Source organism: Pteropus alecto, unplaced genomic scaffold, assembly GCF_000325575.1.
Source record: "Pteropus alecto unplaced genomic scaffold, ASM32557v1 scaffold50, whole genome shotgun sequence".
In the NCBI taxonomy this organism is placed as follows: Eukaryota; Metazoa; Chordata; class Mammalia; order Chiroptera; family Pteropodidae; genus Pteropus; species Pteropus alecto.
In genome coordinates this window covers 4,182,169-4,207,676 of record NW_006431918.1, presented here as the reverse complement: position 1 = coordinate 4,207,676, position 25,508 = coordinate 4,182,169, and the positions used below count along the sequence as shown (strand labels likewise).

The 25,508-nt window shown below is 42.0% G+C and overlaps 1 protein-coding gene across 4 annotated transcripts in view; it reads right to left on the bottom strand.

The window, feature by feature from the left end:
* INTS9 (integrator complex subunit 9) overlaps positions 1-25,508 on the bottom strand; it is an 82,222-nt gene that overhangs the window by 3,707 nt on the left and 53,007 nt on the right. For all 4 annotated transcript variants that reach the window (XM_015585124.2, XM_015585125.2, XM_006906238.3 and 1 more), the window contains 10 exons: positions 23,009-23,129; positions 22,089-22,223; positions 16,767-16,878; positions 14,267-14,447; positions 12,575-12,635; positions 10,100-10,271; positions 7,099-7,223; positions 6,000-6,167; positions 1,810-1,908; positions 447-584 (listed from right to left, as the gene is read on the bottom strand). In XM_015585124.2, coding sequence (XP_015440610.1) covers positions 447-584; positions 1,810-1,908; positions 6,000-6,167; positions 7,099-7,223; positions 10,100-10,271; positions 12,575-12,635; positions 14,267-14,447; positions 16,767-16,878; positions 22,089-22,223; positions 23,009-23,129 — 1,312 coding nt within the window. The remainder of the gene's footprint in view (positions 1-446; positions 585-1,809; positions 1,909-5,999; positions 6,168-7,098; positions 7,224-10,099; positions 10,272-12,574; positions 12,636-14,266; positions 14,448-16,766; positions 16,879-22,088; positions 22,224-23,008; positions 23,130-25,508) is intronic.

Sequence of the window (25,508 nt, the reverse complement as noted above, 5' to 3'; positions counted from 1 at the left end):
CACGCAGCGCCTGTGACGTGGCCGTGCCAACTCTGACAGCAGAGGTCTCCTTGTAGAAAAGTGAGGCTCTAGCTGGGGCACATGCAGCTTTATCCTGGCCTTTTCCAGCTTGCTCAATGTCACATTTAGGTTTTTGAAAAAAGGCCTGTCCTCAGTCTGGTTCCCATAAAAAATGGAGTTTGGTGAAGTAGTCATCCAGCTAGCTGCTGCGTGATGGGAAGGGCGGGCCAGCAGAGAAGCGGGGTGGGGTGGGGGGGCGGCCTACAAGGAAGGAGGGCACACTCTTCTCTCACCTTTCTAACTCTCTTCTGGCATGACCTTGGACCAAGCCAATGCCGCAGGGACAGTAGCTCGAACAGTGGAGACTAAAAAGCACAAACATATTCCTTGTAACAGGAAACAACTGTTCCTGTGCCATTCTGACAGTGCAGACTTCACGCACTCACCTTCTCCAGGGTCTGCACGAACTGTTCTACAGGGATGGAGCCGCTCAGCAAAGGCTTCAAAACCTTGCAGTCTGGAATGTCTTCATTTGCCCGCTTTCTCTTCTTACCACCTGTGGGCTGTGCAGGCCTGGGCGGGGGCTAGTGCAGAAGGAAACAGGGATCTTATTCAGAACCAACCCCCTCCCCGCCACCCCCCAGCAGCAGAGGTCAAGGCAGGCCACACTGAGAACCACAGTGAACCTACCCTGCCCTCAGGAACCTCTTCCCTAACAAAGGCCCCAGGGCCTGGTGGCATCCGAGTTGTAACACGTCAGTGGGCGTTTGCATTCAGGATCCCTATTAGCTGGTGGCTCCATCTGGAGTTCCAGTACAAGCAAGCTAATGCCAACTAGCCACATAGCCTCAACACCTTAATTTGCAAGTTATCTTTTATCAAAATTATTTTTAATTTGAATTGATTCAATTCAATATTTTCTGAGTAAATTCTTAATAAACTGTTAGCAACCACAGATATAGCAACAGCACAGAGGCAAAAAGGACAGTGGGGTCAGACCGATTGGTTGAAACCCTTCTGGCTCTGGAACCTTTGTCAAGAAAATGAAGGTCAGAGAAACTGCCTATAAAATGGTGATAAGAGAATTTTGTGAAGATTCGAAAAGACACTGCACATTAAGGACCTAGCACGATAACATGCAGTGGTCCAGAAAGAACAGTCCAACACTGAAAGTTCTTCTGAGCTTAAGCTTAGGACGAGGGCTTAAAACAGCTCCACAAGCAGTAAACGCACCACGAAAATGGGGCCTGAGGTGCTGGGGTGACGGTGCTGTTCCCCAGTGTGTGGAGTCCGTGCACCAGGTGCCCAGGCCCTTGGGCCCCGACTGCAGCATGCAGGCATGCTTTATATTTCCAGGCCTCCTATGGGAAGGGGCTGTCTCTGCTGCTTTTTAAGTCTCCCCACAGCACCCACCTAGTGCCCTGCAGCGCTCAAGGTGAGTGCTTGATCGGCACTGGTCTAATGAACGTGCCTGTGGGAGCTGAGCGATGCCACACTTTCAGAGCTGTGAGCAGCACTTAGGATGATGTGTGGCCCTATCTCTATGAATAATAGTTTCTCTTCCCTTCTCTCTCCAAGGCATGCGGCCAGAGAAATAAGTAGTGAAGAGTTTACAGGCAGTGCCCTCTTTGTTTCACATCCAATCCATTAGTCTAGTCTCTTGATTTTTGCTGGTTTGGGACGCAGTGTCCTAGGAGCTGGCTGGAATGCTAGGGCCTTTCTGGGGGTGGTGCTTGTGGTCATAGTTTTCACAGGCCCTGGAGAATCCTCATGGATTCTAGCCCAGCCTTCCGCCACACCCCACGATACCTGAAGAACATGCTTGTTATCTTTAGTGTGCAGCACGGCCGAAACGGTTGCCAAGGAAATGCCAGGCTTAATCTCCATGGGCACCAGGGAATCTGCAAGCTGGAAACAAACAGGAGTTTCGGTCAGGCTCACTCTAATTTGGGGGGCTTGGGGGCTGAAGCTCCTCCCTCTGTGTAGAGCTCAGGGATGGATGGGGACACCCAAAGGTCAGCTCACTATGGCCACCAGGCTAGCAGCACCTCATGTCCCTGCCAGCCTGCTAGGAAAGGTACCAGACACCGTGTCATAACGCTGAGCCTTTAAACATTACCATTATTCATTTTCTTTTCTTTCAAAGTTTTATTTACATTATTGCAGTCTAAAATGACCAAAAAACTTTAAGGTAAATTAAAAATAACTTAAAAATATATCACGCAGATTATCTCTATATTAATCTTGCAACAAAAGAGAAGACAGGAAATGGGTGGTGGCAGCGGATACACTGGGCTGAGAAGAGGAAGAGACCTGGCCCAGACTTTGGAGCGCTTTTCCAGAGGCCCCTGAACGCTGCAGTCACCCAGCTCAAGCACATGCCATCTCCTGTTGGGATCTCAGGGTGCCAACCCCTGTGTTTCTCCCTCGTCAGTCAACCCCCAGATGATGACATGCCGATGCTCTGCCGAGGGTTCAGCCTCTGACCCCCCCACAACCTCATCTCCATCTCCCAGGGGCTTCCAAGCGACTCTCTTTCTCCAGTAGCTCTTAAAACCTCTAAGGGCTCCCGCAAGCAGCCACTGAAGAGATCTGTAAATGTAAAGCAGTGCCCCCTCTTCTCATTCTTTTTTTTTAAGAAATATTTTCACAAAAGATTTTAGTTAACATCTAATGGGCTTATATTGTTATTTTAAAATGAATTAGAAAATATTTTTAAATGTCTTAGTTTTAACTTCTAATATAGCAAACATCAATAGATATCACCCACGTAAACAAAAGCTCTTTGGGGCTTTAATTTTTAAGAAGTCTTGAGACCAGAAAGTTGCTAGCTTAGCATGTTGAAATCTAAACCTAGGCCTTCAACCCGAGCCACTGCACAACACTAAGCTACAAAGTAAATACTAGACAAAAATAACCCAAAGACACCAGTCAGTCTCTCATTTTGAGATGAGCAAAACGCAGAGAAAATGAAAAGCAAAATCACATTAAACAACCATAACAACAAGAAGTGGGATGGTTAGCTCCACATCTACAACAAAACAAGAACTTGGCTCTTTTTTGGAATGGAGACTTGCGTTCATCTCTCCCCCATTATCAATGCCAAATTACTGAAACAAAACACATCCCAGCACAGGCGACATCAACTTAACGTGTTGGGCAACTGAAGTCTACAGCAAAGAGCTGTTCTATCTCCGGCCTTCAAGAGGACATGTGGGCAGAAGAGCCCCAGCCAACTAGCAGGAAGACCAAGCTGGTGACCCGGGACCTGCAGTGGCACAGGTGGGAAGGGGCAGGTCTCAGGGTCAAAGCTACGAGTCTGCTCCTACAGGATTTGACTGGGGGGGTGGGGGGCGGGGCGGTCCATGAAGGACAGAACAGGGTGCTGTGCACCCCACCCTCCAAAGTCAATTCCTTCTCTGGCTCAGTGTCTGTCACAAGGAAAACAGGCAGATTTATTCTTCTGGTGATTTTAAATGGGAACAGAAAAGCTAACATGGACTATTTAATCATGAGTGAGGATAGATTTGGGAATGAAAAATGCCAGAAATTTTTTAGTAAGATGGTTTCTCTAGAGATGTTTTAGTATTTTTGTCTTTGTCTTCGGAAACATTCTGGCCTCCTTTTGCATTTTAGTATTGAAAGCCGGCACACATGGAACAGGTTCCTTACACTGGGGGCCCTCCAGTTTCAGCCTGCATCTGGAGGGCTTGTCGACACTCAGACTGCTGGGCCCACTGAGGAATGCGGTGGGCTGAGAACCTGCATTTCTAACAAGCTCCAGGGGCAGGCTGCTGCTGCTGCTGATCAAGGATTACACTCAGTACCACCACGTTCCCAGCAGGAAGGCTGCAGGCTGGGCGCCTTCCTGCCACAATAACTGGAATCTACTTGGGGGCTCGACTCTGACTTAGGTTAAAGGACAAAATACATAACATCTGTCAGGAACATGCTTTGGGGAACACAGTGATCATCTGAGGTTTCTTCAGAGATGGAAAAGGTCTTTCCCTGCCTGTTGAGATCACGTCAAACTGAATAACTGTCCCTATATCAAAGAACGGGTGAGATAATCCATGGGAAGTGCTTAGTACTTTGCATAGGGAGGGCTCAGTGAACATGTTATTTTCATTATAATTAAACAGGGGAACCAAGGGGCTGGGCCGGTGAAATATGGAAAAAAGATAACCTGAAATTCAGAGCCAATCGAAATTTTATTCTCTTGGGTCTTGACAGGATGTGGCCAAAAAGGGAGGGGCACAGGAGCACCTGCTGCGAGCTAACTGCATGTCACCCAGGGCACCCAGCGACAGGAGATTTGGGAGAGGCAGCCCTGGCTACCTCCCTCACGAATGAGCTGTAACTAGAGAGAAATGCAAGTCCACTGCTTAGCCAAGAGACACGGTTTGAGCTGCTGCGTTCATAAGCTCCAACAAAAAATGTTTTTCCTTTTAAAGAACTGGCAGGCCGCAAGCATCCAAATGACCCTCGAAGTAGTCTACCTGAGAAGCCGTATCCATCTTTCTACCAGTTTAATGACTCACCTTTTAAAAATATTATCTTTATGACCAATTACGGCTTTTAAGAAAATTGATATCATTGCTTCGAAGTTATAATTTGGTTTGGGCTGAAATCACCTAGCTTGATTACTTCATCTTGATCACCAATCAAAAACAGTATTTTTGATTGTTCCCAATAGTCAACACCTCCCCCTCTTAATGGGTGACGATTTGCCGGCAGTGACTACATTTGCCGCGCACTCCAGGCGCTCAGGTGGGCTGACCGTGGCAAGCCTCGTCCTTGCCTGCTCTCTCCACACTGGCCATCTCTCCAGCTGGCTCACAGGCAGCACTGCTGCTCCCTCATTCTGGCCACGCACTGGTTGCTGAGAGCACGCATCCTGTGATGGCTCTCTCCCAAGGATCCATGAGTGAAACAAGAATCGATACAAAATGTGGATGATTATCTGCTTATGTGTGTCCTAATGAAAAACAGGACTGCTTGCATTAAAAAATATCTCGTTTGCTTTGTGTTGCTGAATCAATGTTATCTAAATTAATTCTTGAAATTCGTTTGGATCACCTTTATCTATTGCTCTTAATTTAAAAAACAACTTAGGTTAATTCTGGAAAGGACTAGATGTACTGAAAACTGGGTCCCTACTAATGGCACCCGGCCTTGCTCCACCACCAGCCTTTGTCAAGGCCACGGAAGTGAGCACCTTTCAGGAACTTAGACTTCAAATCCAAGATCTGGATATTATTCTGAACTTCAAAGAGAATTTTGGGGACACTGCTTTTAATTATTAAGTTTTCCTACCTCTTTTTCACTGTTTGTTAAAAAACATGTCTCAGGGGGCAAAAGGAAGACAGAAGTAGCTTCCTACAGAGCTTTCTAGGCTGTCACTGAAGCATCTGAGCATTTGACTCTTCCTGCCTTGCCCTCAGGCCAGCCACTCAGGCACAGCAAACCTCGACTGTCCCAACTGTATGCTATGCTTTTTAACTTTTTCTCCATTAAAACAGGCTTTTATTTCATATAACTATAAAACATTTAGACTTTACTAGATCATGCTAATAAAGCAAAACCTTTATACTGTAATGTATACAAAAAGTTTACATTGCTTGTGTTTTGGCAACTCTCCATTTCTGAATTCGGTGAAACTCGACCCTCACTCATAAACGAGGACCAGGAAGCAGGAGAAAGCCCAGCCCTGAGGTGGCGAAGGACAGAGCTGGCATCAGCGTTTGTGTTCTCTGAGGCTCTGGCCTGGGTCACACGCAGAACGTTAATAAAAGCAGCAGTTCTGATGTTAACGGCTGTTACTTCACTACTTAAAAAATGAGAAGGCCCTGAAAAATCCTACCTCTGCCCACTTATTTGCGTAGGGTCTATGTTCTTTGGTTCATCCATGTCTGACAAACCCAAAAGAAACCCACAGTCGTCTTCTAGAAATTCAAGCAGAAAACCCAAATTGAACCACTAGAAGGAGAATGGCTCACCTCCGGCATGATTTCGATCTTCTCGTACCGCCGCTTGAAGGGCAGGGCGAGGACCTCGGCTCGCCGATAGGACATGGGCGGCGGCTGGCAGTCGATCATCAGGTCCATCCTGTGGGACTGTGCTGGGGGCGGCTGCGTGTACTGCTCAGGACAGACCACGTGCAGGGGCTGAGGAACCAGCGGGAAAGGGCGAAGGGAGAGGAAGACTGAGAGGAGGCCGGGAGGTGAGGCCCATTCCTCCCTCAACTAATTCTATCTTCCTGGACGCTCAGGCTCACCACTTCCAGGCCATTTTGAACTCTCCTTCTCTCACACTCAAGTAACCAGGGAAAGGAGAGATGAGTGGGGTGGTGGGTGGGAGGCGGTGAGAAGAATAAAAATTTCAGGGTGAATCCCTGAACTGCCAGCCAGTCACCCCTGCTCTCTCTACACTGCCCTGTGCAGACTTCTTCCTTTTATCTCCCGCTGCCCCCCAATTACTGCTTCCCTTTCTCTACGGCTAAAAATGCAAAACAAAAACAGAAACAAAAAAATAACAAGAACAAAACACCACAAAAAAAACAAACAAGAACAAAACCAAAACAAACCTCTAATAAAAAGCAAGATGACACCGTTTATGGTACTAACCCGAATGTACAACAAAGGCCCAATCCATGTCTCAGTTAAACTGTCTTCCAGCTTGATGAATGTTTCCAGGAGGGGGAGCGGACAATTTACTTTTAACCGGACACAGATGGTCCCCATTAGAAATAATTGCGGTGAACACACGATGCAATATGTACGTATGCGTAACTGTTGAATTTTACACTTGAAACTTATTGGATCTCGTTAACCAATGTCACCATAATAATAATAATAAAATAGCTGTTATGCTGCTTCTACTTCTACTCTTGATTTCTTTAGAATGAACCTTCTTTCAAGGTGTACAGCTTACTACTTTGAAGTGCGAAAGGTAACTAATACATGTTACCTCTGCCAGCGCTGAGAAGTGAGACCAAGACTCAGCGACGTACCCCTCCCCTCACACCGCAGGTGCGCAGCCCCAGAGGTAACGGCCAGGGACGTAATGGGAAAACACTAGCACCATTTCCTTGGTTACCTGCACTTCTTTAAGCAGCTTTGACACTTGGATGAAATTCAGTCGTGTATCAATGGGGCAGTAAATGCATTTCATGGCCAAGGGCTGGTAGGGAGCCAGTGCTTCCAGGTATGAGAAATCAGGTTCTAAGGAGAACACAAAAAAGATCATTTAAAATGCAGGCAACAGAGTTGCTGCTAAGTGAGGGGGTGGCTGGTGTGGTGAGGAGCGTGAGGCAGCAGGTGGGTGCACTGAGGGTGATGGGAGCTGGGTTCCTCGTATTGCAGAGAGAAGTCATTTAGAGACAGGGAAAGGGAGAGACTAGAACGAGCGCTCGAGGGTGGAGGTGAAACTGCAGGCTTGGGTGAGAGCTCAAGGTTTTCAACATAAAGGGACAGATGAGATAAATGAGGGGATAAGTAAATGGGTAAGAAGGGAAAGCTCTCCTTTGCAACAAAATGCCAACTAATAAATGTGAAAGAAATGATGAAATTTTTAAAAATCACCATTTGGCAACTATCACAGTAATAACTTACTCAGCCCAGAATCGTCAATAGATGCTAAAAAAATTAGATAAAAATCTGGGGAAGACCCAGATACATACATAGTCTCAAAGCGTTCGCCCACAATATACAAAATATAAAATGGTGACTTCAGAGCGGAGAAATCTGGCACAGTCCACTCAAATCAAGTACTCCAAGTTAACACCAGGTATGAGACAAATCGCATGTCACCTACTTGTCAGGATGAGCTTACAAGAGGACAAAAGGACCTTGACCCTGTAGTTAGCAAAACGCTTCTGCTGAGACTGTTGAACTATCAGCAAAACTCAAACTCAGCACATTGTGACAAGGGGAACCATCCCTATCTTAATGGCCGGTTTATTCTCTAAGAGCCACTTACTGCAGCCTGCTTGGCAGGGAATGTTTATTCCACCCGAGGAAGCTTCCCACCTTGAGCCAAAAGAACTGGCTCATTCCTGGTATGAAAAATGAACTGGCTCATTCCTGGTACATTCCCAACATAGCTTGTGCCCCCACGGGGACACCACTTCTTACAGCCCTCAGGCTTACACTCATCTGGCACATCTGGTGTGTTGACGGTAACAGAACTTCTAGATTTTTAAATTACAACCCCTCCAGTGGATTCTGTCTCCCTAAGAAGAGGACCCAGAAAACCCCAGCACAGGATGCGTGGGAGAGATAACTGACCCCCCATTTTACGTGTACTGTGCAAGTTGCGATTCCCACAGTCATTGTAATACAATTGGAAGTAGTAGTCCAAAACCTTCCTCTGACACCAGCAGACATCAAAAATGACAGAACTTATATTCTGGAAGCCCAATAAACCAGTTTAAATTCATTAGCTATTGTCATGGACAATCGCATAGTCCTTGACTTCTTAGTTGGCTAAAGAAAAATTTATACTATAACGAACGCTTCTTACTGTGTCTATGTAAATACTGTGCCATCTGTCTTAGCAGAGACAACAGCTCAACAAGAACATGACACCCTTAAAATCCTACTACAGACAATGTGCTCTGGAAGACCCCCTGCTTAGCAAAACTAGGCAATGGTGAGGTTCTGGGTGTCATGAATAGATGTTTCATGGCTGACATCCTCTGTCTTTGGCCAAAAGGGGGCCTGGGGAAAGGAAAGCAACCCCCGACAGCTGCTTTTCGGAGCTCTCCTGGCACTTTCTGCTAGGTGTTAGCGGAGACTGGCCTGGCCCTCATGCTGGCCATGGTATTCTGTTGGATATAAATAATTTCACAAACACTGACACCAGATAAGGCCACTCAGTGACCATGATGGATCAAGACGAAAACAAGATTCCTCCATAATCACGCCTGGACACAAAAGCACACTGTCCAAACCATGCAATGAGCCTTCTCGGCAGCTTTCTGCTTGCCTTCCAGATAAGAATCATTAAGACACCCAATCATAGCACTAGCCCTGCTTCCTGACAGCACCCAGTCCAGAGCAATGGCCCGCATCCAGGAACCCACCTCAAAAACACCTAACACAAGCCCAAATCCATACGAAGTTCTTTTTAACAAGCTCTGAGATGCCCAACGCCTCCCTGTGGCGTGTTCTCCCTCCCTGCAGTGAGTCGATGACTCCAACTCTGTTCAACCACTGGTGTGTTCCTGGTGGCCTCTGGCTGAGGGGCACTGATACTCCCTACAATCAGGCTCAGCACAAGAAAGGACCCACGTGTCCCTGACCTCAAAGCTTCGGGCACAACTAGACTCTATTCCATCACCCAAGTCTCAAAAGTAATTAGAAAACCCTAAGACAGCAACTGATACTTCCTCAACAGCCTTCATGTGCCAGGCAGTGTATGAAGTGCTTTCTTAGAATGGTTCACTAAATGCACAGGGCTGCCCAGGAGACAGCCATCGATAATCCCACTTGGCAATGAGGAAGACGCGGCTCAGAGAGCTCGGGGAACCGGGCCGAGGCTACAGTAAGGTGGACCAGGCTTCAGGTCCGAGTGTTTTACATCATCTCCCGTCTGATGTTCAAATCCCAAGGCTGCTAAAGACCTTAAATTGATCAAATAATACAGTGATTAAGTAAAACTCTTTCTACCTGACCTTATTAAAGGGTTTGTTTTACTCTGAGGGGTTTGTCTCCAGAAGAAAAACTGCAAGCCAGAGCAAACTCTAATCAAAGGAGAAAGATCCAGCTCAGGGAATAATTCCTAAGCGGTAAAACAAGACTGGTGACTAGAATTCCTGCAGTTCTTGAAGCAGCTTACAGAATCCTATCTAAAGCAGCTCAGTGAAATCTGTCTCAGGGAAAAATCTACAAAAACAGGTGTGAAAATTTTGTCCGGTACATAGTCACCTCACAGTATATTCTCCTTTACCAACTCTGTCCCTTGTGGTTTATTTTTTGATATTTATGACAGAAGTGTTCATATTTACGCCTTCTTGTAAAATTCACCCCAGGGTCTCTATCTGGTAGGTGCATTCAGTGACGGTCCCAGTGGAAGGGGCAGGCTTTTGTTTATTTACCTGTGAATATGACAGTGTTGAGACTAGATTTTCCCCAGAGCTCCATGAAATGGACCACATCCCCAAACCGGAGGGAAGGGTGCCCCGTGAACACCACGCATGGTTGCCTGAAATCGTTGCTGAAGTCGCCGTGGATGCTGGGGTAGTGCTTCAGCTTGTTGGTCTGAATGAGCTAGAATAGGTGTATAAAAAAAAGCACGCAAAGAGCTATTAGCCGGCCTGGGTGGAAGGAAGAACAACATGCGGGTGGGGGCGGGGACCAGAAGGAACTTAAAAATACAAACAAGTCTTATTAAAATTAGCTAAAGATTGAAATTTTTTCAATGTAACTTTCTGAACAGATGGGACCTTTTGGTAATATTAACATACTCAGTGGAAACGCATTCGGCTTGTTAGGGCCTGAGGCAGTGTTACTCTCCCTTTACACTTCCCAACGCTCCGAGCCCCGACCCCCGACCCCAGAAGTCCCCAATGTCAGTTATTGTTTGAGGTACAAGCAACCTTCCCAAAACATGTGAATCAGAGTTCTGTCACCAGTAAACACCTCACACATGAAAAGTCTTTTGAGAAGTTATAGCTGTAAGTCACTGTGGCAACTTAATAAAGACAAAGACCAAACTGGCTTTCAGAAATCTGGGAGATGAGATGTCCCCATGACAGAGAGCCACAGTAAGAAGCAGGCCATGCACAGCCTCAAACCCATCTCCAAACTGTATGTTTTGAACCTAAAAGGCCTCCCTTTTAGCACAACCCTTGATAACACCCTCCCAGCATCAGGCCTGACCCAAGGCGATACCATATAGTTACAGCCATGGACAGCATCTTCCTACACTGCTCGGAAACTCTGCCTGCTGCCTCAACCCTGCCCGCCTCCCACTCCAGCATCCAAAGGTCCGATGACAAATATCTGGACCTCAGAGACCCTAAATATCAACTAAGCCAAAGGGAGTTTTACCTGGAGATGCTGCTTAATGGAAAAAGAAATGGTTTGTGACACGGTTTAATCTTGAAGCAATGCCTAATAAATTAGAGGGGAACTCCATCAACAACTTCAAGGTCAACCAAACTCACCCCAATAGTGAGAATGTGGCCAGAAGGGGACGGTCCCCAAATAGAAGCCAAACTCTGTTCACTTTAGAGATTAAATCTTTAATTCAGAGAGATCTGCCTTTATTAGCAAGACCACAATACCACCCATGCCATCTTAATTGGGTGTCACATGCTTGGATGGGATGTGCATAGGAGAGATGGAGCAAACACTGAATTCCCACTTTCCTTCCAAGTTACATGCAAAAAAAATGACATTCTTTTTATAACCTAGCTGGCCAAAATCATTAGTTGCCCCAGTTAAATGGGTGAGCGGCTGTCTAAAAGACTAATAGGTCTATTGTATCCAGAGACGTCAAGGAGATGAATGGGATTCTAAGAATAGCAGCAGGTCTCTGCACATAACTTAAGTCACATTCTAGGCATCACTTCTAGTTCCTGCACTTCTCCTGATCAATGCATAGAAGCTAAGATAAATTCGCTTTTTTTTCTTTTTTTTTTGGCCAACTGGATCTACCTTTCCAGCTGACTTGTTACATTTGACCACCCAGAATTATCTTGTGCTTTATCAGATACTGCCAGTTTCCTAAAGTGGTTATATTGCTTTAAACATCTAGTAAAAATGTATATGTAACAAAAAATTGGGAGTAACTCTGTTGTCTAAGAGAATGGTTAAGTACATTATAGTATGTTCATATGATATGCTATGGCATATATTAGGCAGCAATAATCATGATATGAGGCACATAGAAAAATGTCCATGATACACTGTTTGATTAAAAAAAAAAAATAAAAACAGTGGAAACAAAACTGGGTACATAGCTATATAAAAACACTTATCAGTCTGTGGAGGAGTCTTTTCTATTTTTTAAAAATTGAAAAATGATAGCAATGAGTCTAGTTGATATCTCTCACTATATAGTTAGAAAATTTTTCCTTATGATGAGAACTTTTAAGATATACTCTCTTAGCCACTTTCAAATATGCAATACAGCATTATTAACTATAGTTACCATGCTGTACATTACATTTCCATGACTTATAACTGGAAGTTTGGACCTTTTGACCCCATTTTTTAAATTGAAATGTTATTGTCATCATTAAAACCTTACATCTATGATCAACATAACTGGAAAGAAGACTTTGATAATAAATAAATCTGTTATGCCAAAAAAGTTAGTAGTGGATATCAGAATGAAATTCCTTGCCCAGTCACTAGAACAGAGGTAGGCTATGAGGTGCATAAACACACTGGGAACAGTGTGTTAATAAGGAGAGAAAGTAATGAATCTGGAGTTAAAGTACTTCATTGTTATCTCGCATAGATTACCTAAGGATATTTTTTAAATCTAATGGCCTGCTATCTCCATCCACATCCATTTATCTACATGTCTTTTTTGCTTTGACTCAATAATTCCATTTTCTTACCTCTGCATGAGGAAAAGGCGGTTCTGGGAGATACACCTTAGTCTGTTTGTTGTGACAAAGCCTTAAAGAGGAAAAACAGATCGCCATGTTAGGTAAGGCACACAGGGCCATCTGTTGCCACCTAGTGGTAGCAGCGCAAATACCAAAAATTAAAGTTTATTTGAAATTTTCCTGCCTGTGAATCTCACTGAATAAAAGCCAACGAGTGTCTATGGAGCATTTAGGACATAAGCCTCTTGTGAGCATTTTTTAAGACTAAAATTCTTCAATACTTTTCTTAAAAGGAACTTTTTTATTACGGAATAATTTTAAATTTACAGGAAAGTAGCATAGACAGTACAGTGTTCCCGTGGATCCTTCACTCTGTGTCCTGATGTGAATACTGTACATGATCGTGACGTACTTGTTGAACTAAGAAATTAATATTAGCATATTACAATGAACTGAATTCCAGACTTTATTGGGATTTCACCAGTTTTTCTCCTAATGTCTTTTTTCTGTTCCAAGATCCAATCCAAGACACCGTTAGTGATGATCGATATTGAGGAGAAAGTGATATACCTCTTTCAGAGACATGACTTTCTGTCTTTCACACCCACCAAGCAGCACCGGTAACTCAAACTGGAGAATAACTAACGATCTGAGACAGTGAATGTTTTAGGTAGCGTATGTTTTACAGTCCTCCTGACAAACATCAATAATATGCACATGGGATGGAGAAGCCTGTCTGACTGCAAATACAGAAAAAAAGGCCTTGACCACAACTAAAAGGGGGAAAAAACATCTTTAAAAAAGTGTGCGTGTTGCGGGGCAGCATATGGGATATGTTATGACAGAATGAAGTACAAATTCCTTTTTTAATTAGAAACTTCATGGAATATTATGTCCATTAGGCCACCTCCCCGCTAAAAGGGATTAAACATACTGTATGTATATGTATGTGTGTGTGTGTGTGTGTGTGCATGTGCGCGTGTGCGCGCGCTCCTGAAGGCTTCGAAACACCACTCTAAGGCACTACTAGGTCAATTGTGAGTGTGTGTGTGTGTGTGTGTGTGTGCGCACGCTTCTGAAGGCTTGGAAACACCACTCTAAGGCACTACTAGGTCAATCGTAAAAGTTAATCTATTTCCCTCATCCCTCTTTTTTTGGCCTGGTGAGTTAGATTCAAACATGCATCTAAATAATCCTAAAAAAGTTCACCAACTTCATATATTGTTCAATAATTTACCCTCTCTAGCATTTGGTCAGAAAATTCCCAGCTGTAATAAAACTCAATTTTGTCAAATATGCTATTGAAATAAAAAAAATAGTTTTTCTTATCAGATTTGGTATTATAGACAACATGAGCTAGGGCTTTAAAATTCGTTTAGCTTTTAGAAGGTAACCTGACTTTGTAGCAGTCAGAGGGTACCAAGTAATAGGATAAATGTATAACATTTTTGTTACCAATTTGGAAAGTGCTGGCTAAGTTAAGTCTATCTTGCATCCTTCTTTCCTTGATAACTACTCTTCTAAACTCCAGCCATACAACAGCTTTGGTTTTCATTAATACAATCTTCACATCACAGATATGGAAAAAACAACAAAATGAAAGTTTCATAGTAATGTGGAGAAAAAATAGGATCATTTCTATTTTTATTGCCTCAATATACTAACTCAAAATAGAACTGAGAGAGAAGAATATGGACATACCACTCGGCAAAAATCTGGGAAAACTCAAGCGAACTGTTAGCCACGGGAGAGATGAAGTAGAAAGGGATGCTGGCGAGGCCGGCGGAGTCGATGTACTGGTACAGGCACTCCAGGAGGTCATAGATCACTCCGGAGGGGTAACAGGGAACGAGCACGTTTCCTCCATTGCGGACTGTCAGCGCTAGAAAGTTGGAGCCAGAGAGAAAATAGTGTCAAAAGAAGAGTTTTATAAAAGTGGGATGGAACTTTTAAAATAATATTGGGATTTCTTTCACTTTCCTACTTCTGTTGGTACGATTCGCTTTGCGTGTACGATAATCTGCTTCTTCTGAAGAGCAGCATGAGAGTGGGAGAGCACAGAGGGGACCGGCAGCTGAGTTCGTAACGGATGTCTCAGTCCCTGGGAACAGGGTGTGCAATTAAGGGGTTGAGTCTTAAAGGTTACCAATGGCAGCCGAGCTTCAGGACAGACCCTCCAAGCTCCTCTTTTTAGAGTCTGCTCAAAACTTTGCTGGATTTATCTCTGTTCGGTCTCTGACACTGATGAATGACCTATAAGGAAATAGGCCAAGTTTTTCCATTTGACTCATTTTAGTGACATTCTTTCATTAATGTTTTGTCTGTAAGAAAATGCTCCATACTTTAAATACTTAAAATAAATGATCAAATGAGGAATTGCAACTTCGGGGTATAATCACATTAGATATTATAACTGGCTTAAAAAAACCTAAGCGACCTTTGAAGTTTGTTTTTTTGTTTGTTTTTCAAAACAAACTGAAACAAACAGCAGCACCTTGAGTACTGGTTGACTTGCTATTACTAGAGAATGGTACAGTGAAGAAAACCAAAGTCACTGGGCAGGGGTCAAGAGGGCTGGCTCTAGGCCTGCCTTTGCCACATGCTGGAGGACCTCAGGTAAGCCACTACAGCCATGCTGGGCCTCGTTCCCTCCTCGGTTACATAAGAGGAGTGAACGAGATCAGTGGTTTTGAAGCTTTAGTTTGTATGAAAATCACCAGAGAACATGTTAAAAATTCAACTTTTCTTCTGGGTCTCTCCCCTTCCTAGAGGGTCTGACTTACTAGGTCTGTGGCAGGGCCCCCAAATCTGCATTTTTAGTAAGTGGCCTCATTGATCTTGAGGCAAGTGGTTACTGGACCTCACTTTGCGAGACGGTGGATTAGATATAAGGTCTCTTTTAGACTCGGAGTTCTTTATGTCTATGACTCTAGATTATCAACAAATACACAGACCACAGATTCTATTTGAGATTGGTCCAATAATTTTTCCAAGGTAAGAATAAATGCCTTTAACTCAGGATCAGCAGAGAACAAAAAAAAAGACAACGCACACTGGCATGGCCAAGAGAGATGTCAAAGGACGGTGACTTCCACGTAAATAAAAGACGACCATCTCGTCCGCCAGTGCAGAGGCGACACCACTCATAATCACCACGAGCGACGGCTCTGAGCTCATTAACACCCCTCTTTGGTAACTGTTATGGACTGAATGGTTGTGCCCTCTACCCCCAAATTCACACGATGAAGCCCTAACTCCCTATGAGATGGTATAAGTGGGGGGGCCTTTGGGAGACCATGAGGTTTAGATGAGGACTGAGACCCCATGATGGGATTGGTGTCTTTATAAGAAGAGGAAGAGACACCAGGGCTGCTTCTCTCCACTACGTGAGGACCAGCGAGATGGCCATCTGCCGGCTGGGAAGAGGGTCCTCACCAGTACTCGACCATGCTGGCAACACAACCTTAGGCTCCCAGTCTCCTAGACAGTGAGAAATCAATGTCTGTGCTGTAAGCCACCCCGTCTACGGTGTTGTTATAATGGCCTGAGCTAAGACAGTACTCAATCTACGGTTTTCTAAAAGAAAGATAACATTCCTAGATTTTACTGACAATTATACCCAAAGAAAAATAAATTTCTTCCAAGTAGCAAATACTCCACAAGTCTATCAATTTAATTTTCCCCTAAAAGAATAAAAAAAAAAATAACACCAACCAAATATTAGTGGGGAAAAAATACACATATTGAGAGAATCACTGTTGTGAATTCAAAGTACATATACAGTCTTTTCTGTGCTATTACTCGCAAAACAAAGATGTGATTTTTCCCTTGTTTGACAACTGCCACCCTATACGTATCCCTGCTCCACCACCAAATCCCACCCCAAAGTAAGAAGATTAAATAAGAATTTTCTATATAAATCAAGGGAGAGAATGTTGAGTATTTGTTGTATAAAGTGCTAAATATTCAAATTTACTACTTTAACAACTGTTCTTAGGCACTGTCAGATTCAAGTTGCTTAAGATCCACTTTTGTTGACCACGGTTTTGAAGGATGAGCAAAAAGCCTAGGAATAAATGGGGAAAAGGCCTTAAGGGGCATCGGAGGGTGTGAATATGAAGGAAAGGGGCAACAAATTCTAAAGAAGGTTATCACAAACTAAAGGTAAACACCTGACTGCTGAGGCGGGCTGCACACGTACCCAGGCTGCTGCAGAACTCGCCCACCATGCCATCCGGGTTCGCCGTGGGGATCTGGGTAAGGCCTGTCAGGATGAGGACATCGCTGTTTTTGAGAGAAGCTTGGTCCATGGGCTGCAAAACCAGAGAACTACGCTTAGTAATTTAAAAAGGGATGTTACCTATAAACAGTAAAGGAAAGAGAATGACACATTGTTCTTTCTATATGCAATTCATCTATCTGCTCATGTCCTCGGATGAAGTCTGTCACTGAAGAGTGGCTGCCCAAGTGGGAAGGGGGCTCACGAGAGAAGGCCCCTTATGAGGGTGATGAAAAAGTTCTAAGTATTGACTGGGGTGGTGAGCACATGGTATCAAAATCCACAGAACTGAACATTTAAGATCTTTGGGTTTCACTAAATACTATGCATATCTTTCTGTAGACTTAATCGGGTTGTCATGTGGAGTCATAACTCTCAAAAGTTAAGAACTACTGACCTAAAGGAAACATATAGTGGAGAGCACACTCTGACCCTGAGAACATTATCTCTGACCCTCAGCCACCAATACTGCCTTCCTTTGAAAATTAAATGCCTATAATAAAAAACAAAAGCAGTCCTACAAGATGAATCCCACCAGGTTGGAAGTTATGATACTTCATGATCAGGTCAGACTAGATGTTTGTTATTTTAGCCCTAATAACTCAGAGACATTTCTTGTTGATTCCCAGGGCTACTGTAAAATAAATAAAAACAAACAAACAAACAAATAAATAAATAAGCTTAAAAAGCTTTTAGTGACACTCTCCAAACCAAGCTGACACCACCAACATTTCACCACCAAAGGGCAAATGTATATATTGCTGGTGTCAATGGCCACTCAGCAGTTTAAGTGGGAACATTTTGTTCAAACACACAAAAACAGAGAATTCCATTGTGTCCAGGAATCAAAGAAAAACACCTTACAAAGTGAACAGGTACAATAAAGCTTGTAGAATAAAATTTAGAGAAGCCCTAGGCCTGGGGATGCTGTGGCTATTGTGTCGGTCCTCTGCTAGTTTCTACTGGACACTTTGCACAGGGCATGAGAAAAAGGAGACTCAGTCTCTAGGTCCTAGGAGCTTACAATCTAGCTGAAGAGAAAACACATATGTACAATGAAAAAAGGAATTTTCAAAAAGCCATAGAAAATACAATGCAAATTTCAAGAGTCGGTACTGAGTGTATAAATGCCAAGAGGAATGCAGATTAGAAAGCTGCACCAGGCCAGCTGAGGTTACTCATATGTGCTTTTTGGCCGATGAAGTTTTGGTTCTAATCTTTTTTTTTCCTTCTTTGGCAAGGAATTTAAGAGTCAATTTGAGCACAACCCAGGTCACTGAATTTGGAATGTGTCCGTGACACCCGTTCCCTCTGGCACACCAAGATGTCCTTCCTACAAGTGCCCCAAGGCCTCCAAGACATTCTCTCCCAGCACGAATCACACTGAACTATAATGTCCTATTTACTTGTCTGTGTCTCCCAAAGGACTATGAAGCTCTCTGAGGGCAAGGATTTGTATCCCTATTGCCTAGCAAAACACCTAGCACACACCAAACACTACAGAAACATCTGCTGAATAAATGAGTGCATGAAAAGCACATAGTCTGGTAGGAAATATGAGAACATTCCAACCTGGGAAATCGTGCACTAAAAGTCAGGAAGGTGAGAATAAGCATGCCAACTGTGGGAGGAGGGCCTAGGCAGGCAGAGGAGAGAGCACGGCAGCCTGAACTGACTTGGCTAGAATGGAAAGTCTGCTTTGGGGCTGAGAAAAGAAACAATGAAAACAGAGAAAGTATAATTGGTAAAGGGCCAAAAGGTCAGAATCATGACAACTGATAGGGTAGGCAATAAGAAGTCAATAGTTTGAAGCAGAAGAATGACATTTTTTTTACAATAATTATAAATGACAGTGAGGTTGAGGATATTGAAAAAACAGATCTACATGACACCACAGAAATCAGCAGACATTTGGGAATGGATTCGACACATCTGTATATCTGAAAAAAAGGGAAAGCTGCTCAACTTACCTAATGAGACTAATGTACCTTAATTCCAAACAAATGGAGAGAGCACAAGAAAATAATGCCTGGGTTCGTTTTTCATTTATGAAGGTGTATTATAAACTTCCATAAAATACTGACCAACTCATTCCAGGAAGGCATTTTAAAAAGAATAAATTGTGATCACGTAAGATTTATCCAGAGAATGTAAGGAAGGTTAAATGGGAGTCAAGGTAACATTACACTTCACTACATTAATGATCTAAAGGAAAGAAGTCACATGATTCTCTCTTAGACTCAGAAAAATCATTTGATAAGGCATTAACATCTTTATCGGATGGATTTAAAAACTCGGAATATTAGGAAAAGAGGAGAAACTCCTTAAAATAATAAATAAAAATGTACAGTAAGCATATCATATTTAATGAAGAAACTACAAAAGCATTCCCTTTAAAATGTGGTACAAGACAAGGATGCCACTACCATCACTTCTGATTAATATGGGACTAGAGATGCAAAAAGAAAAGATATAAAGATTGGGAAAGAAACGACAAAATTGTTACTTCTTTGAAGATAATATCATCAAGATAAACATTAGAATCAATATGAGATTTCAGCATGGTTACTGAGTATCAGATCAATTTAAAGACATTTATACAGAGACCCTGTGCTCAGTAAAGGCTAATTCTCTTCCTTGTCTGTCTGAGATGCTGCACTTTTTTTGGCCTCAATTCTCCTCCTAACACCCCAAACAGTCTTTCAGGACCATTTCTCTTCCTTCCACTGTTTATTGGTAAATGTCCCCTACAGCTCAGTCTTTCACCCCCGTCTTTTATTTATATACTTTTAAAACTCTAATGACTTTCTAATTTGTCTCCATCTATGCCTTCACAGCCATGTTCCAGCTCTGTATTTCCATCTGTCCAATGTTCTCTCAAATTCCTATTAATCACACCCACTACTCCCTTCTAAAACAAACCCCCCACCACCAGCTCTGCCTGTCAAGTGGACTAGTGTCCTTACCATTCTCAGTGTCATCCAGGCATGAAATCTGTCTTGTATTTTTCCTTCCCTCAAGACAGTAGGCATTCAATATATTTCTTAAAGACCTGCCAATGTTTTCTTTAACGTACCTTTCCACTCTTACCACCTCAAGCTTAATCCAAAGTTTCATTCCCCTGTGCTTATTAGATCATTAGAGCAGCCTGCTATACTCTCTCTAGCTAGTGACGGTTCCAGTCAAGTAGACCGGTGGTTGGGCCTTTTATGTAAAGTTTCACTTTAAAGTATAACCGTTGTAATGATGTGTAAGCAGCCATTAATAATCTATAAAGAAATGGGTATGGCTATATTCCAACAAAACATTATTTACAAAAACAGGTCGGGGGGCAGGGGACAAATCTGGTCCACAGGCCACTGTTTGCTGACTTCTGATGTAGACTATCAAGTTTTTTCAAACCAAAACTTTTCTTATCCCTGCTAATTCAAAATAGAATCCAATTATCTGGGTAAAAGAAAATCTAATTTATTCTTTTTTACATACAATACTGGTTGCCAGCTAGAAATTAAAATTAATTACTTAAGTATGTTGCTCATTACTTTCAAAACCTTATTTTCCCTTTAAATTTATGAACCTTGTAAGAATAATTTACTGGAAATTACATCCATAATACTGTAAAGACTTGGATTTAAACAGGGCAAATAGGAAGAGTTGGCAGCCAAGTAATCTTTGTCTTTCATGGAGGAATATATCAGGAATGATAGAAGCTGCCAATAAAAAATTTTGATTCAATGAAGCGGATCAAGATGACATTGAGGGGCTTTTGATTTCAATGAGCGGGAAAGGCTCAGAATTCTGCTAGCTATGGGAAAAAATAACAACTCGTCCTCTCTAGACCTTGAGATGAAACTTATAAAAAGTATGAAAAAAAACAATGCAGAGTGGCAGCTCAGAATCACTCTACTGTTCTAGACTTACAGCAGCCATTCTTTTTCCCTTATTAAAATGGGATATGGACTTCCCCAAGTCATCTGCCTATCTACCCACCTACCCACCTACCTACCTACCTACCTACCTACCTACCTACCTACCTACCTATTCATCCATCTATCCATCCACTCATGTACCCACCATCCACCCATCCACCCACCCACCCATCCATCCATTCATCCTCTATCGAATCTCCCCTACCCCCTTTGGAAAGAACATGGAAAGAACCAGGATTTATGAAACGAATAACAAATTCTTTATAAATACCTAAAATGGAATAAATGATGCATTTATAACAATGTTTATGTACTTAGCTTCTTGCCAAAATGACAGTTATGAATGACTAACAAAACCTTCCAATAGTTTCCCTCTACAAATTAAAATCCGAATTTCTCATTATGGCCTACCATGTCCTACAATGACCTGGCCTCTGCTAATCTCTTGGACATCTCTGCTAATTACACTTCGTATGCGGCAATCATAACCATCTTCTCTGCTCTGTGGACATGCCCAGCCTCTTCTGGCTTTAGAGCCCTTTGTCTGCCATGTCTCTGTAATACTTTGCCCTCATAGCTTTACATGGCACATTTCTTCAAGTCTCGGTTCCATGGAGAACTCCCCAGCAGCTTTCTCTGACCATCCAATTTAAACTAGTCTCAATCACTCTATACATAACTCCACTTTGTTGTTTTTAGTATTTAGATCACAATCTGATATTACTTTGCTTATTTATTTTCTGCACGCCATCCACTCTCCATACATGGGCTGAATGTGGATCCATGAGAAGAGACTTTGCCTATGAGTCACCACTGAACCTTTAACACCTGGAGGAGTGCTTGACACATAGTAGGCCCTTAGGAAACATGAAGCAATTAATATCTGCTGAGTAAACAAGTGTCCATGTCTGTCCTTCATCAGGCTATGATTATTAGAAGTGTTGGGAAATCTCAGAGTTCTAGAGGTGACCCAAAGGCAGCAGGATCTTACAGAGGAACTTATGATCCTAAATGCTGGCACGTGAACCCTCTACCTTGGATAAAGGCTATCTGTAGAACACAATTTCAGTGTCGCAAGATGGATAAGCTCTAGAGGGCTGCTATGCAACATTGTACCTAGAGTTGACGATAATGCCTTATACAGTTAAAAATTTGTTAAGAGGGTAGATCTCATGTTTTTACTACAATTAAAAAAAAGCATCTGAAGAAACCAAAATTAAGAAGATTTAAAAACAGCTGATGATACTCTGAATATATTATGAATTTGGGTTAAATAACCAAAAAGCTGAGTTGTTAAAAGAGAATTTAGAGTTACCTGGGGATGTGTGGTAAGCAAGGAGGATCCAGAGACGTAAGACACTTTCTCATAATGGGACTGGATAATCCAGTTGGAACTTCCAAGGGCATAGCCAGAGCTTAGAGGAGTCACCTGGACCGCACCGAAAAGCTCCTAAAAAAGAAGCACAGCAAGAATGTATGACGAACCTTCAGCAATGCAGTGATGTCAGATAAGTTTGTAGGAAAAAACAACAGAAATACTCTTCTCCACTTAGAAACAGAAACTACTTCAAAGTTTAAAGTAAAATGGAAAGATGGTAGAGAGTACGTAGCAGACACAGAAAACAATCCTATAGTCTTTATTTGTCACCCGAGAGTTTCAGCCCATCCACACGTCACCAGGCATCCAATACTCATTAAAAGGCAGAGATGATATATTACCAAATAAACCAGAGAGACAAATACTTTGGTTTTCTTTTCTGTTTTTCTCTTCAGGTTAGGTGTGCGTCTCATGGTTGCTCTGTGCTGAGTGGCTCTGGGCACAGGTTAGCAGAAACGGGAACCCTTATCATTATCAGGTCAGAGCTCAAAAGTTATACTTGCCAATCGCTTCTTGATCTCTTTTATGCTCTCCATTTCCTATTTCACTTGTCTGAAATCTGTAAAATAGCACCCACTATTCTAAAGTGAATAGAATGAGATGCCTTTCTTTTGACTCATTACATGCTGGTCTTTCGAATGCTAGCTAGTGACGGGGAATGAAAGGTTAGGAAAGAGCACCAATAAGAAGCTGGGAGGAATGGAGGAAAGGACGAACACTCTGTCTTTTCACCATGAACTAGTACAAGATTTGTAGTGATTGAATGGCTTATAAAAGGGAACTATGGGATCCTACCAAAAAAACAACAACATGAATCAAAAGCATTTATTAATTAATAAAATCATATCAACACTCACAATTTTCTGGGAATATCCCACCAGCTGGATTTTACTAAGGGCAGAGTTCACCTCTTGCATCGTATAACATCTTCTCCAAGTTGACACTTCCACTGCATCCTTGAGAGGAGAAGGCAACAGCCTGTAAATGTATCATGTTGTCAGTTCTTTATGTTCTCGAGGATTCCTTTCAGGTAATGTATCCATTGTATCTAAGTTGTCCAACTTACTGGTGTAACTGTTCATAGGATTCCTTTGTAATCGTTTTTATTTCTGTAAAGTTGGTTGTACTGTCTCCTCTTTTATTTCTGTTCTAGTAATTTTTCTTTTTTTTCTCAGTTATCTAGCTAAAGGTGTATCAATTTTGTTGATCTTTTCAAAGAACCAACTTTTGGTTTCACTGATTTTCTCTATTATTCTTCTATTCTCTATTTTGTTTATCCGGGATATAGCTGGGTCTTTTTTTATATCTAGAATGATAATCTCTGTTATTTGACTGGACTATTTAAGCCATTCACATTTAATGCTATTATTGATATGATGGCTTCTGTTTGTTAATTTATTTTTTGTTTTACATATGTCTCATGTCATTTTTGTTCCTCTATTTCCGCTTTACTACTTTTTTTTTAATAGTTAGTGAATATTTTCTGATGTAGTCTCTTAATTTCTTTCACAATTTTTCATTTTTTTTTGTTATTTCCATAGTGGCTGTTCTAGGGCTTATCATATACATATTAATATAGAGCATTTCTATATGACATCTCACACTCTCTTCCCTGTTGACAAAAGATAAATGAAATAAACTCTACTCATGCTCCTGCAAAGCTATAGAAATGGACTGGTTAAACATAGATGAGGTTTGGCATAAACAAGGAAACTAAAACATGATTTTTAACCTTTCAGACTAGCACCAGGAGCATCCATTAAAACCAACCAACCAACCAACATATGTCATTAAAAAAACACATTACCATGAGCTCTAATACAATAAGAACAGACCTGAAAAGTGACTTCCTTGAGAGTCTCTGTACGATATAGGTGAAGGGATTTTTGTTGAATTGAACATGTACATTAGCTCTGCTCCCTCCTGAAATATCACCGAATAATACAGTAAAGGGCTTCACACACGCATATACACTCAAGGAAAGAGAACAAGAGAAGAGACCATAGCAATAGCATTTTAGAAAGAGGAAAGTAGGATAAATGATAACTGACTTAGCAGACCAGAAAAGTTCAATTCAAGTAACTTCATTTATATTACAGAACCCAGCAACTGGAAATAACAAGTACATCTGGAAGTGAAGTTGAAGGTGGGCCTAGGAACAAGGGGATTTGTTGAAAAAACTGATTGAGAAATAGAACCTTCCAGTTCTCCTCATCTATTTCGTATAGCTCAGCAGTTGCCCTTTGCCCTCCCAGGCATGTTACCTGAGGGTATTCTCTGGAGACAGTGAAAATGAGATTCTGGATTAGGGGATATCATCGACTACTGGAGGCAACAAAAGTTTATGTACTGACAGTAAAAATGTTCTTCTCATATGGCTCCCACAATACTCTCAGCTAGGCTTATATCCTCCAGGGTAGGAGCCTGGAAGAAATTTCTCTGAAAAATTTGATCAGCACCAAGGAAAAAACTACACTGAAAGATACATGGTAGGGGCGGGGGATTTCACAATGAAATCACCAAACCAGATTATGTTACGGTAAAGTCTAGAATTCAACAAGACCTACTCTTGGCACACAGGAATTCTAATCTGTTTTTTATTTGTCTAACTCAAATATGGGCCAATAACCAAGGACTATGATACATTTGAACTGTGTCTAAAATGATAAAGGCCAAAACAAATGGAGAGGAGGAGGAGGAGAAAAGGAAATGAGAGAAAATGAATTAAGCAGGGAGAATATAACTATCATTGCTATCCTTAGAGAGATAAATAAGACAGGATACCTAAGAAATGAGAAGATAGTTTTACTAAAAAAGGAGAGGTGATAAGAGAGTACAAAGAGTTCTTGGAAATAAAAATATGATAGCATATAGACAATGAAAGCATGCCAACAAAACATATCAAGATTTTAAAATAAGCTAAAAACACTAAAAAATTGTACAAGGCATGAAAGACCCATGTAAAGAAAAAATGAGAAAACCTTAAAAATGAGGTAGCAGAACTCAATGAAGAATTAGATATTTAAAAAAACTCAGAAATGAAGACTAAACTAATAGAAACACAAGAGTGAATAAGCACAACAGATAATGCCGTTAAGTAAAATCTAGGAAGAAAAAACTAAATGCTATAAAGAAATGAAGAGATAAAAAATTGAAAGAAAGTGGCAAAGTAGCTTGAAGACAAGTGAGGAAGATGCAACAGACAACAGGAGTTCCCAATGGAAATCTAAGCAAGGGAATAGGACGAATACTAAAAAACTGCAATTGCTAAAATGTAAAAAAAAAAAAAAAAAAAAAAAAAAAAGGGGATTGAGAGAGAGAGAGAGAGAGAGAGAGAGAGAGAATGAAACTATATAA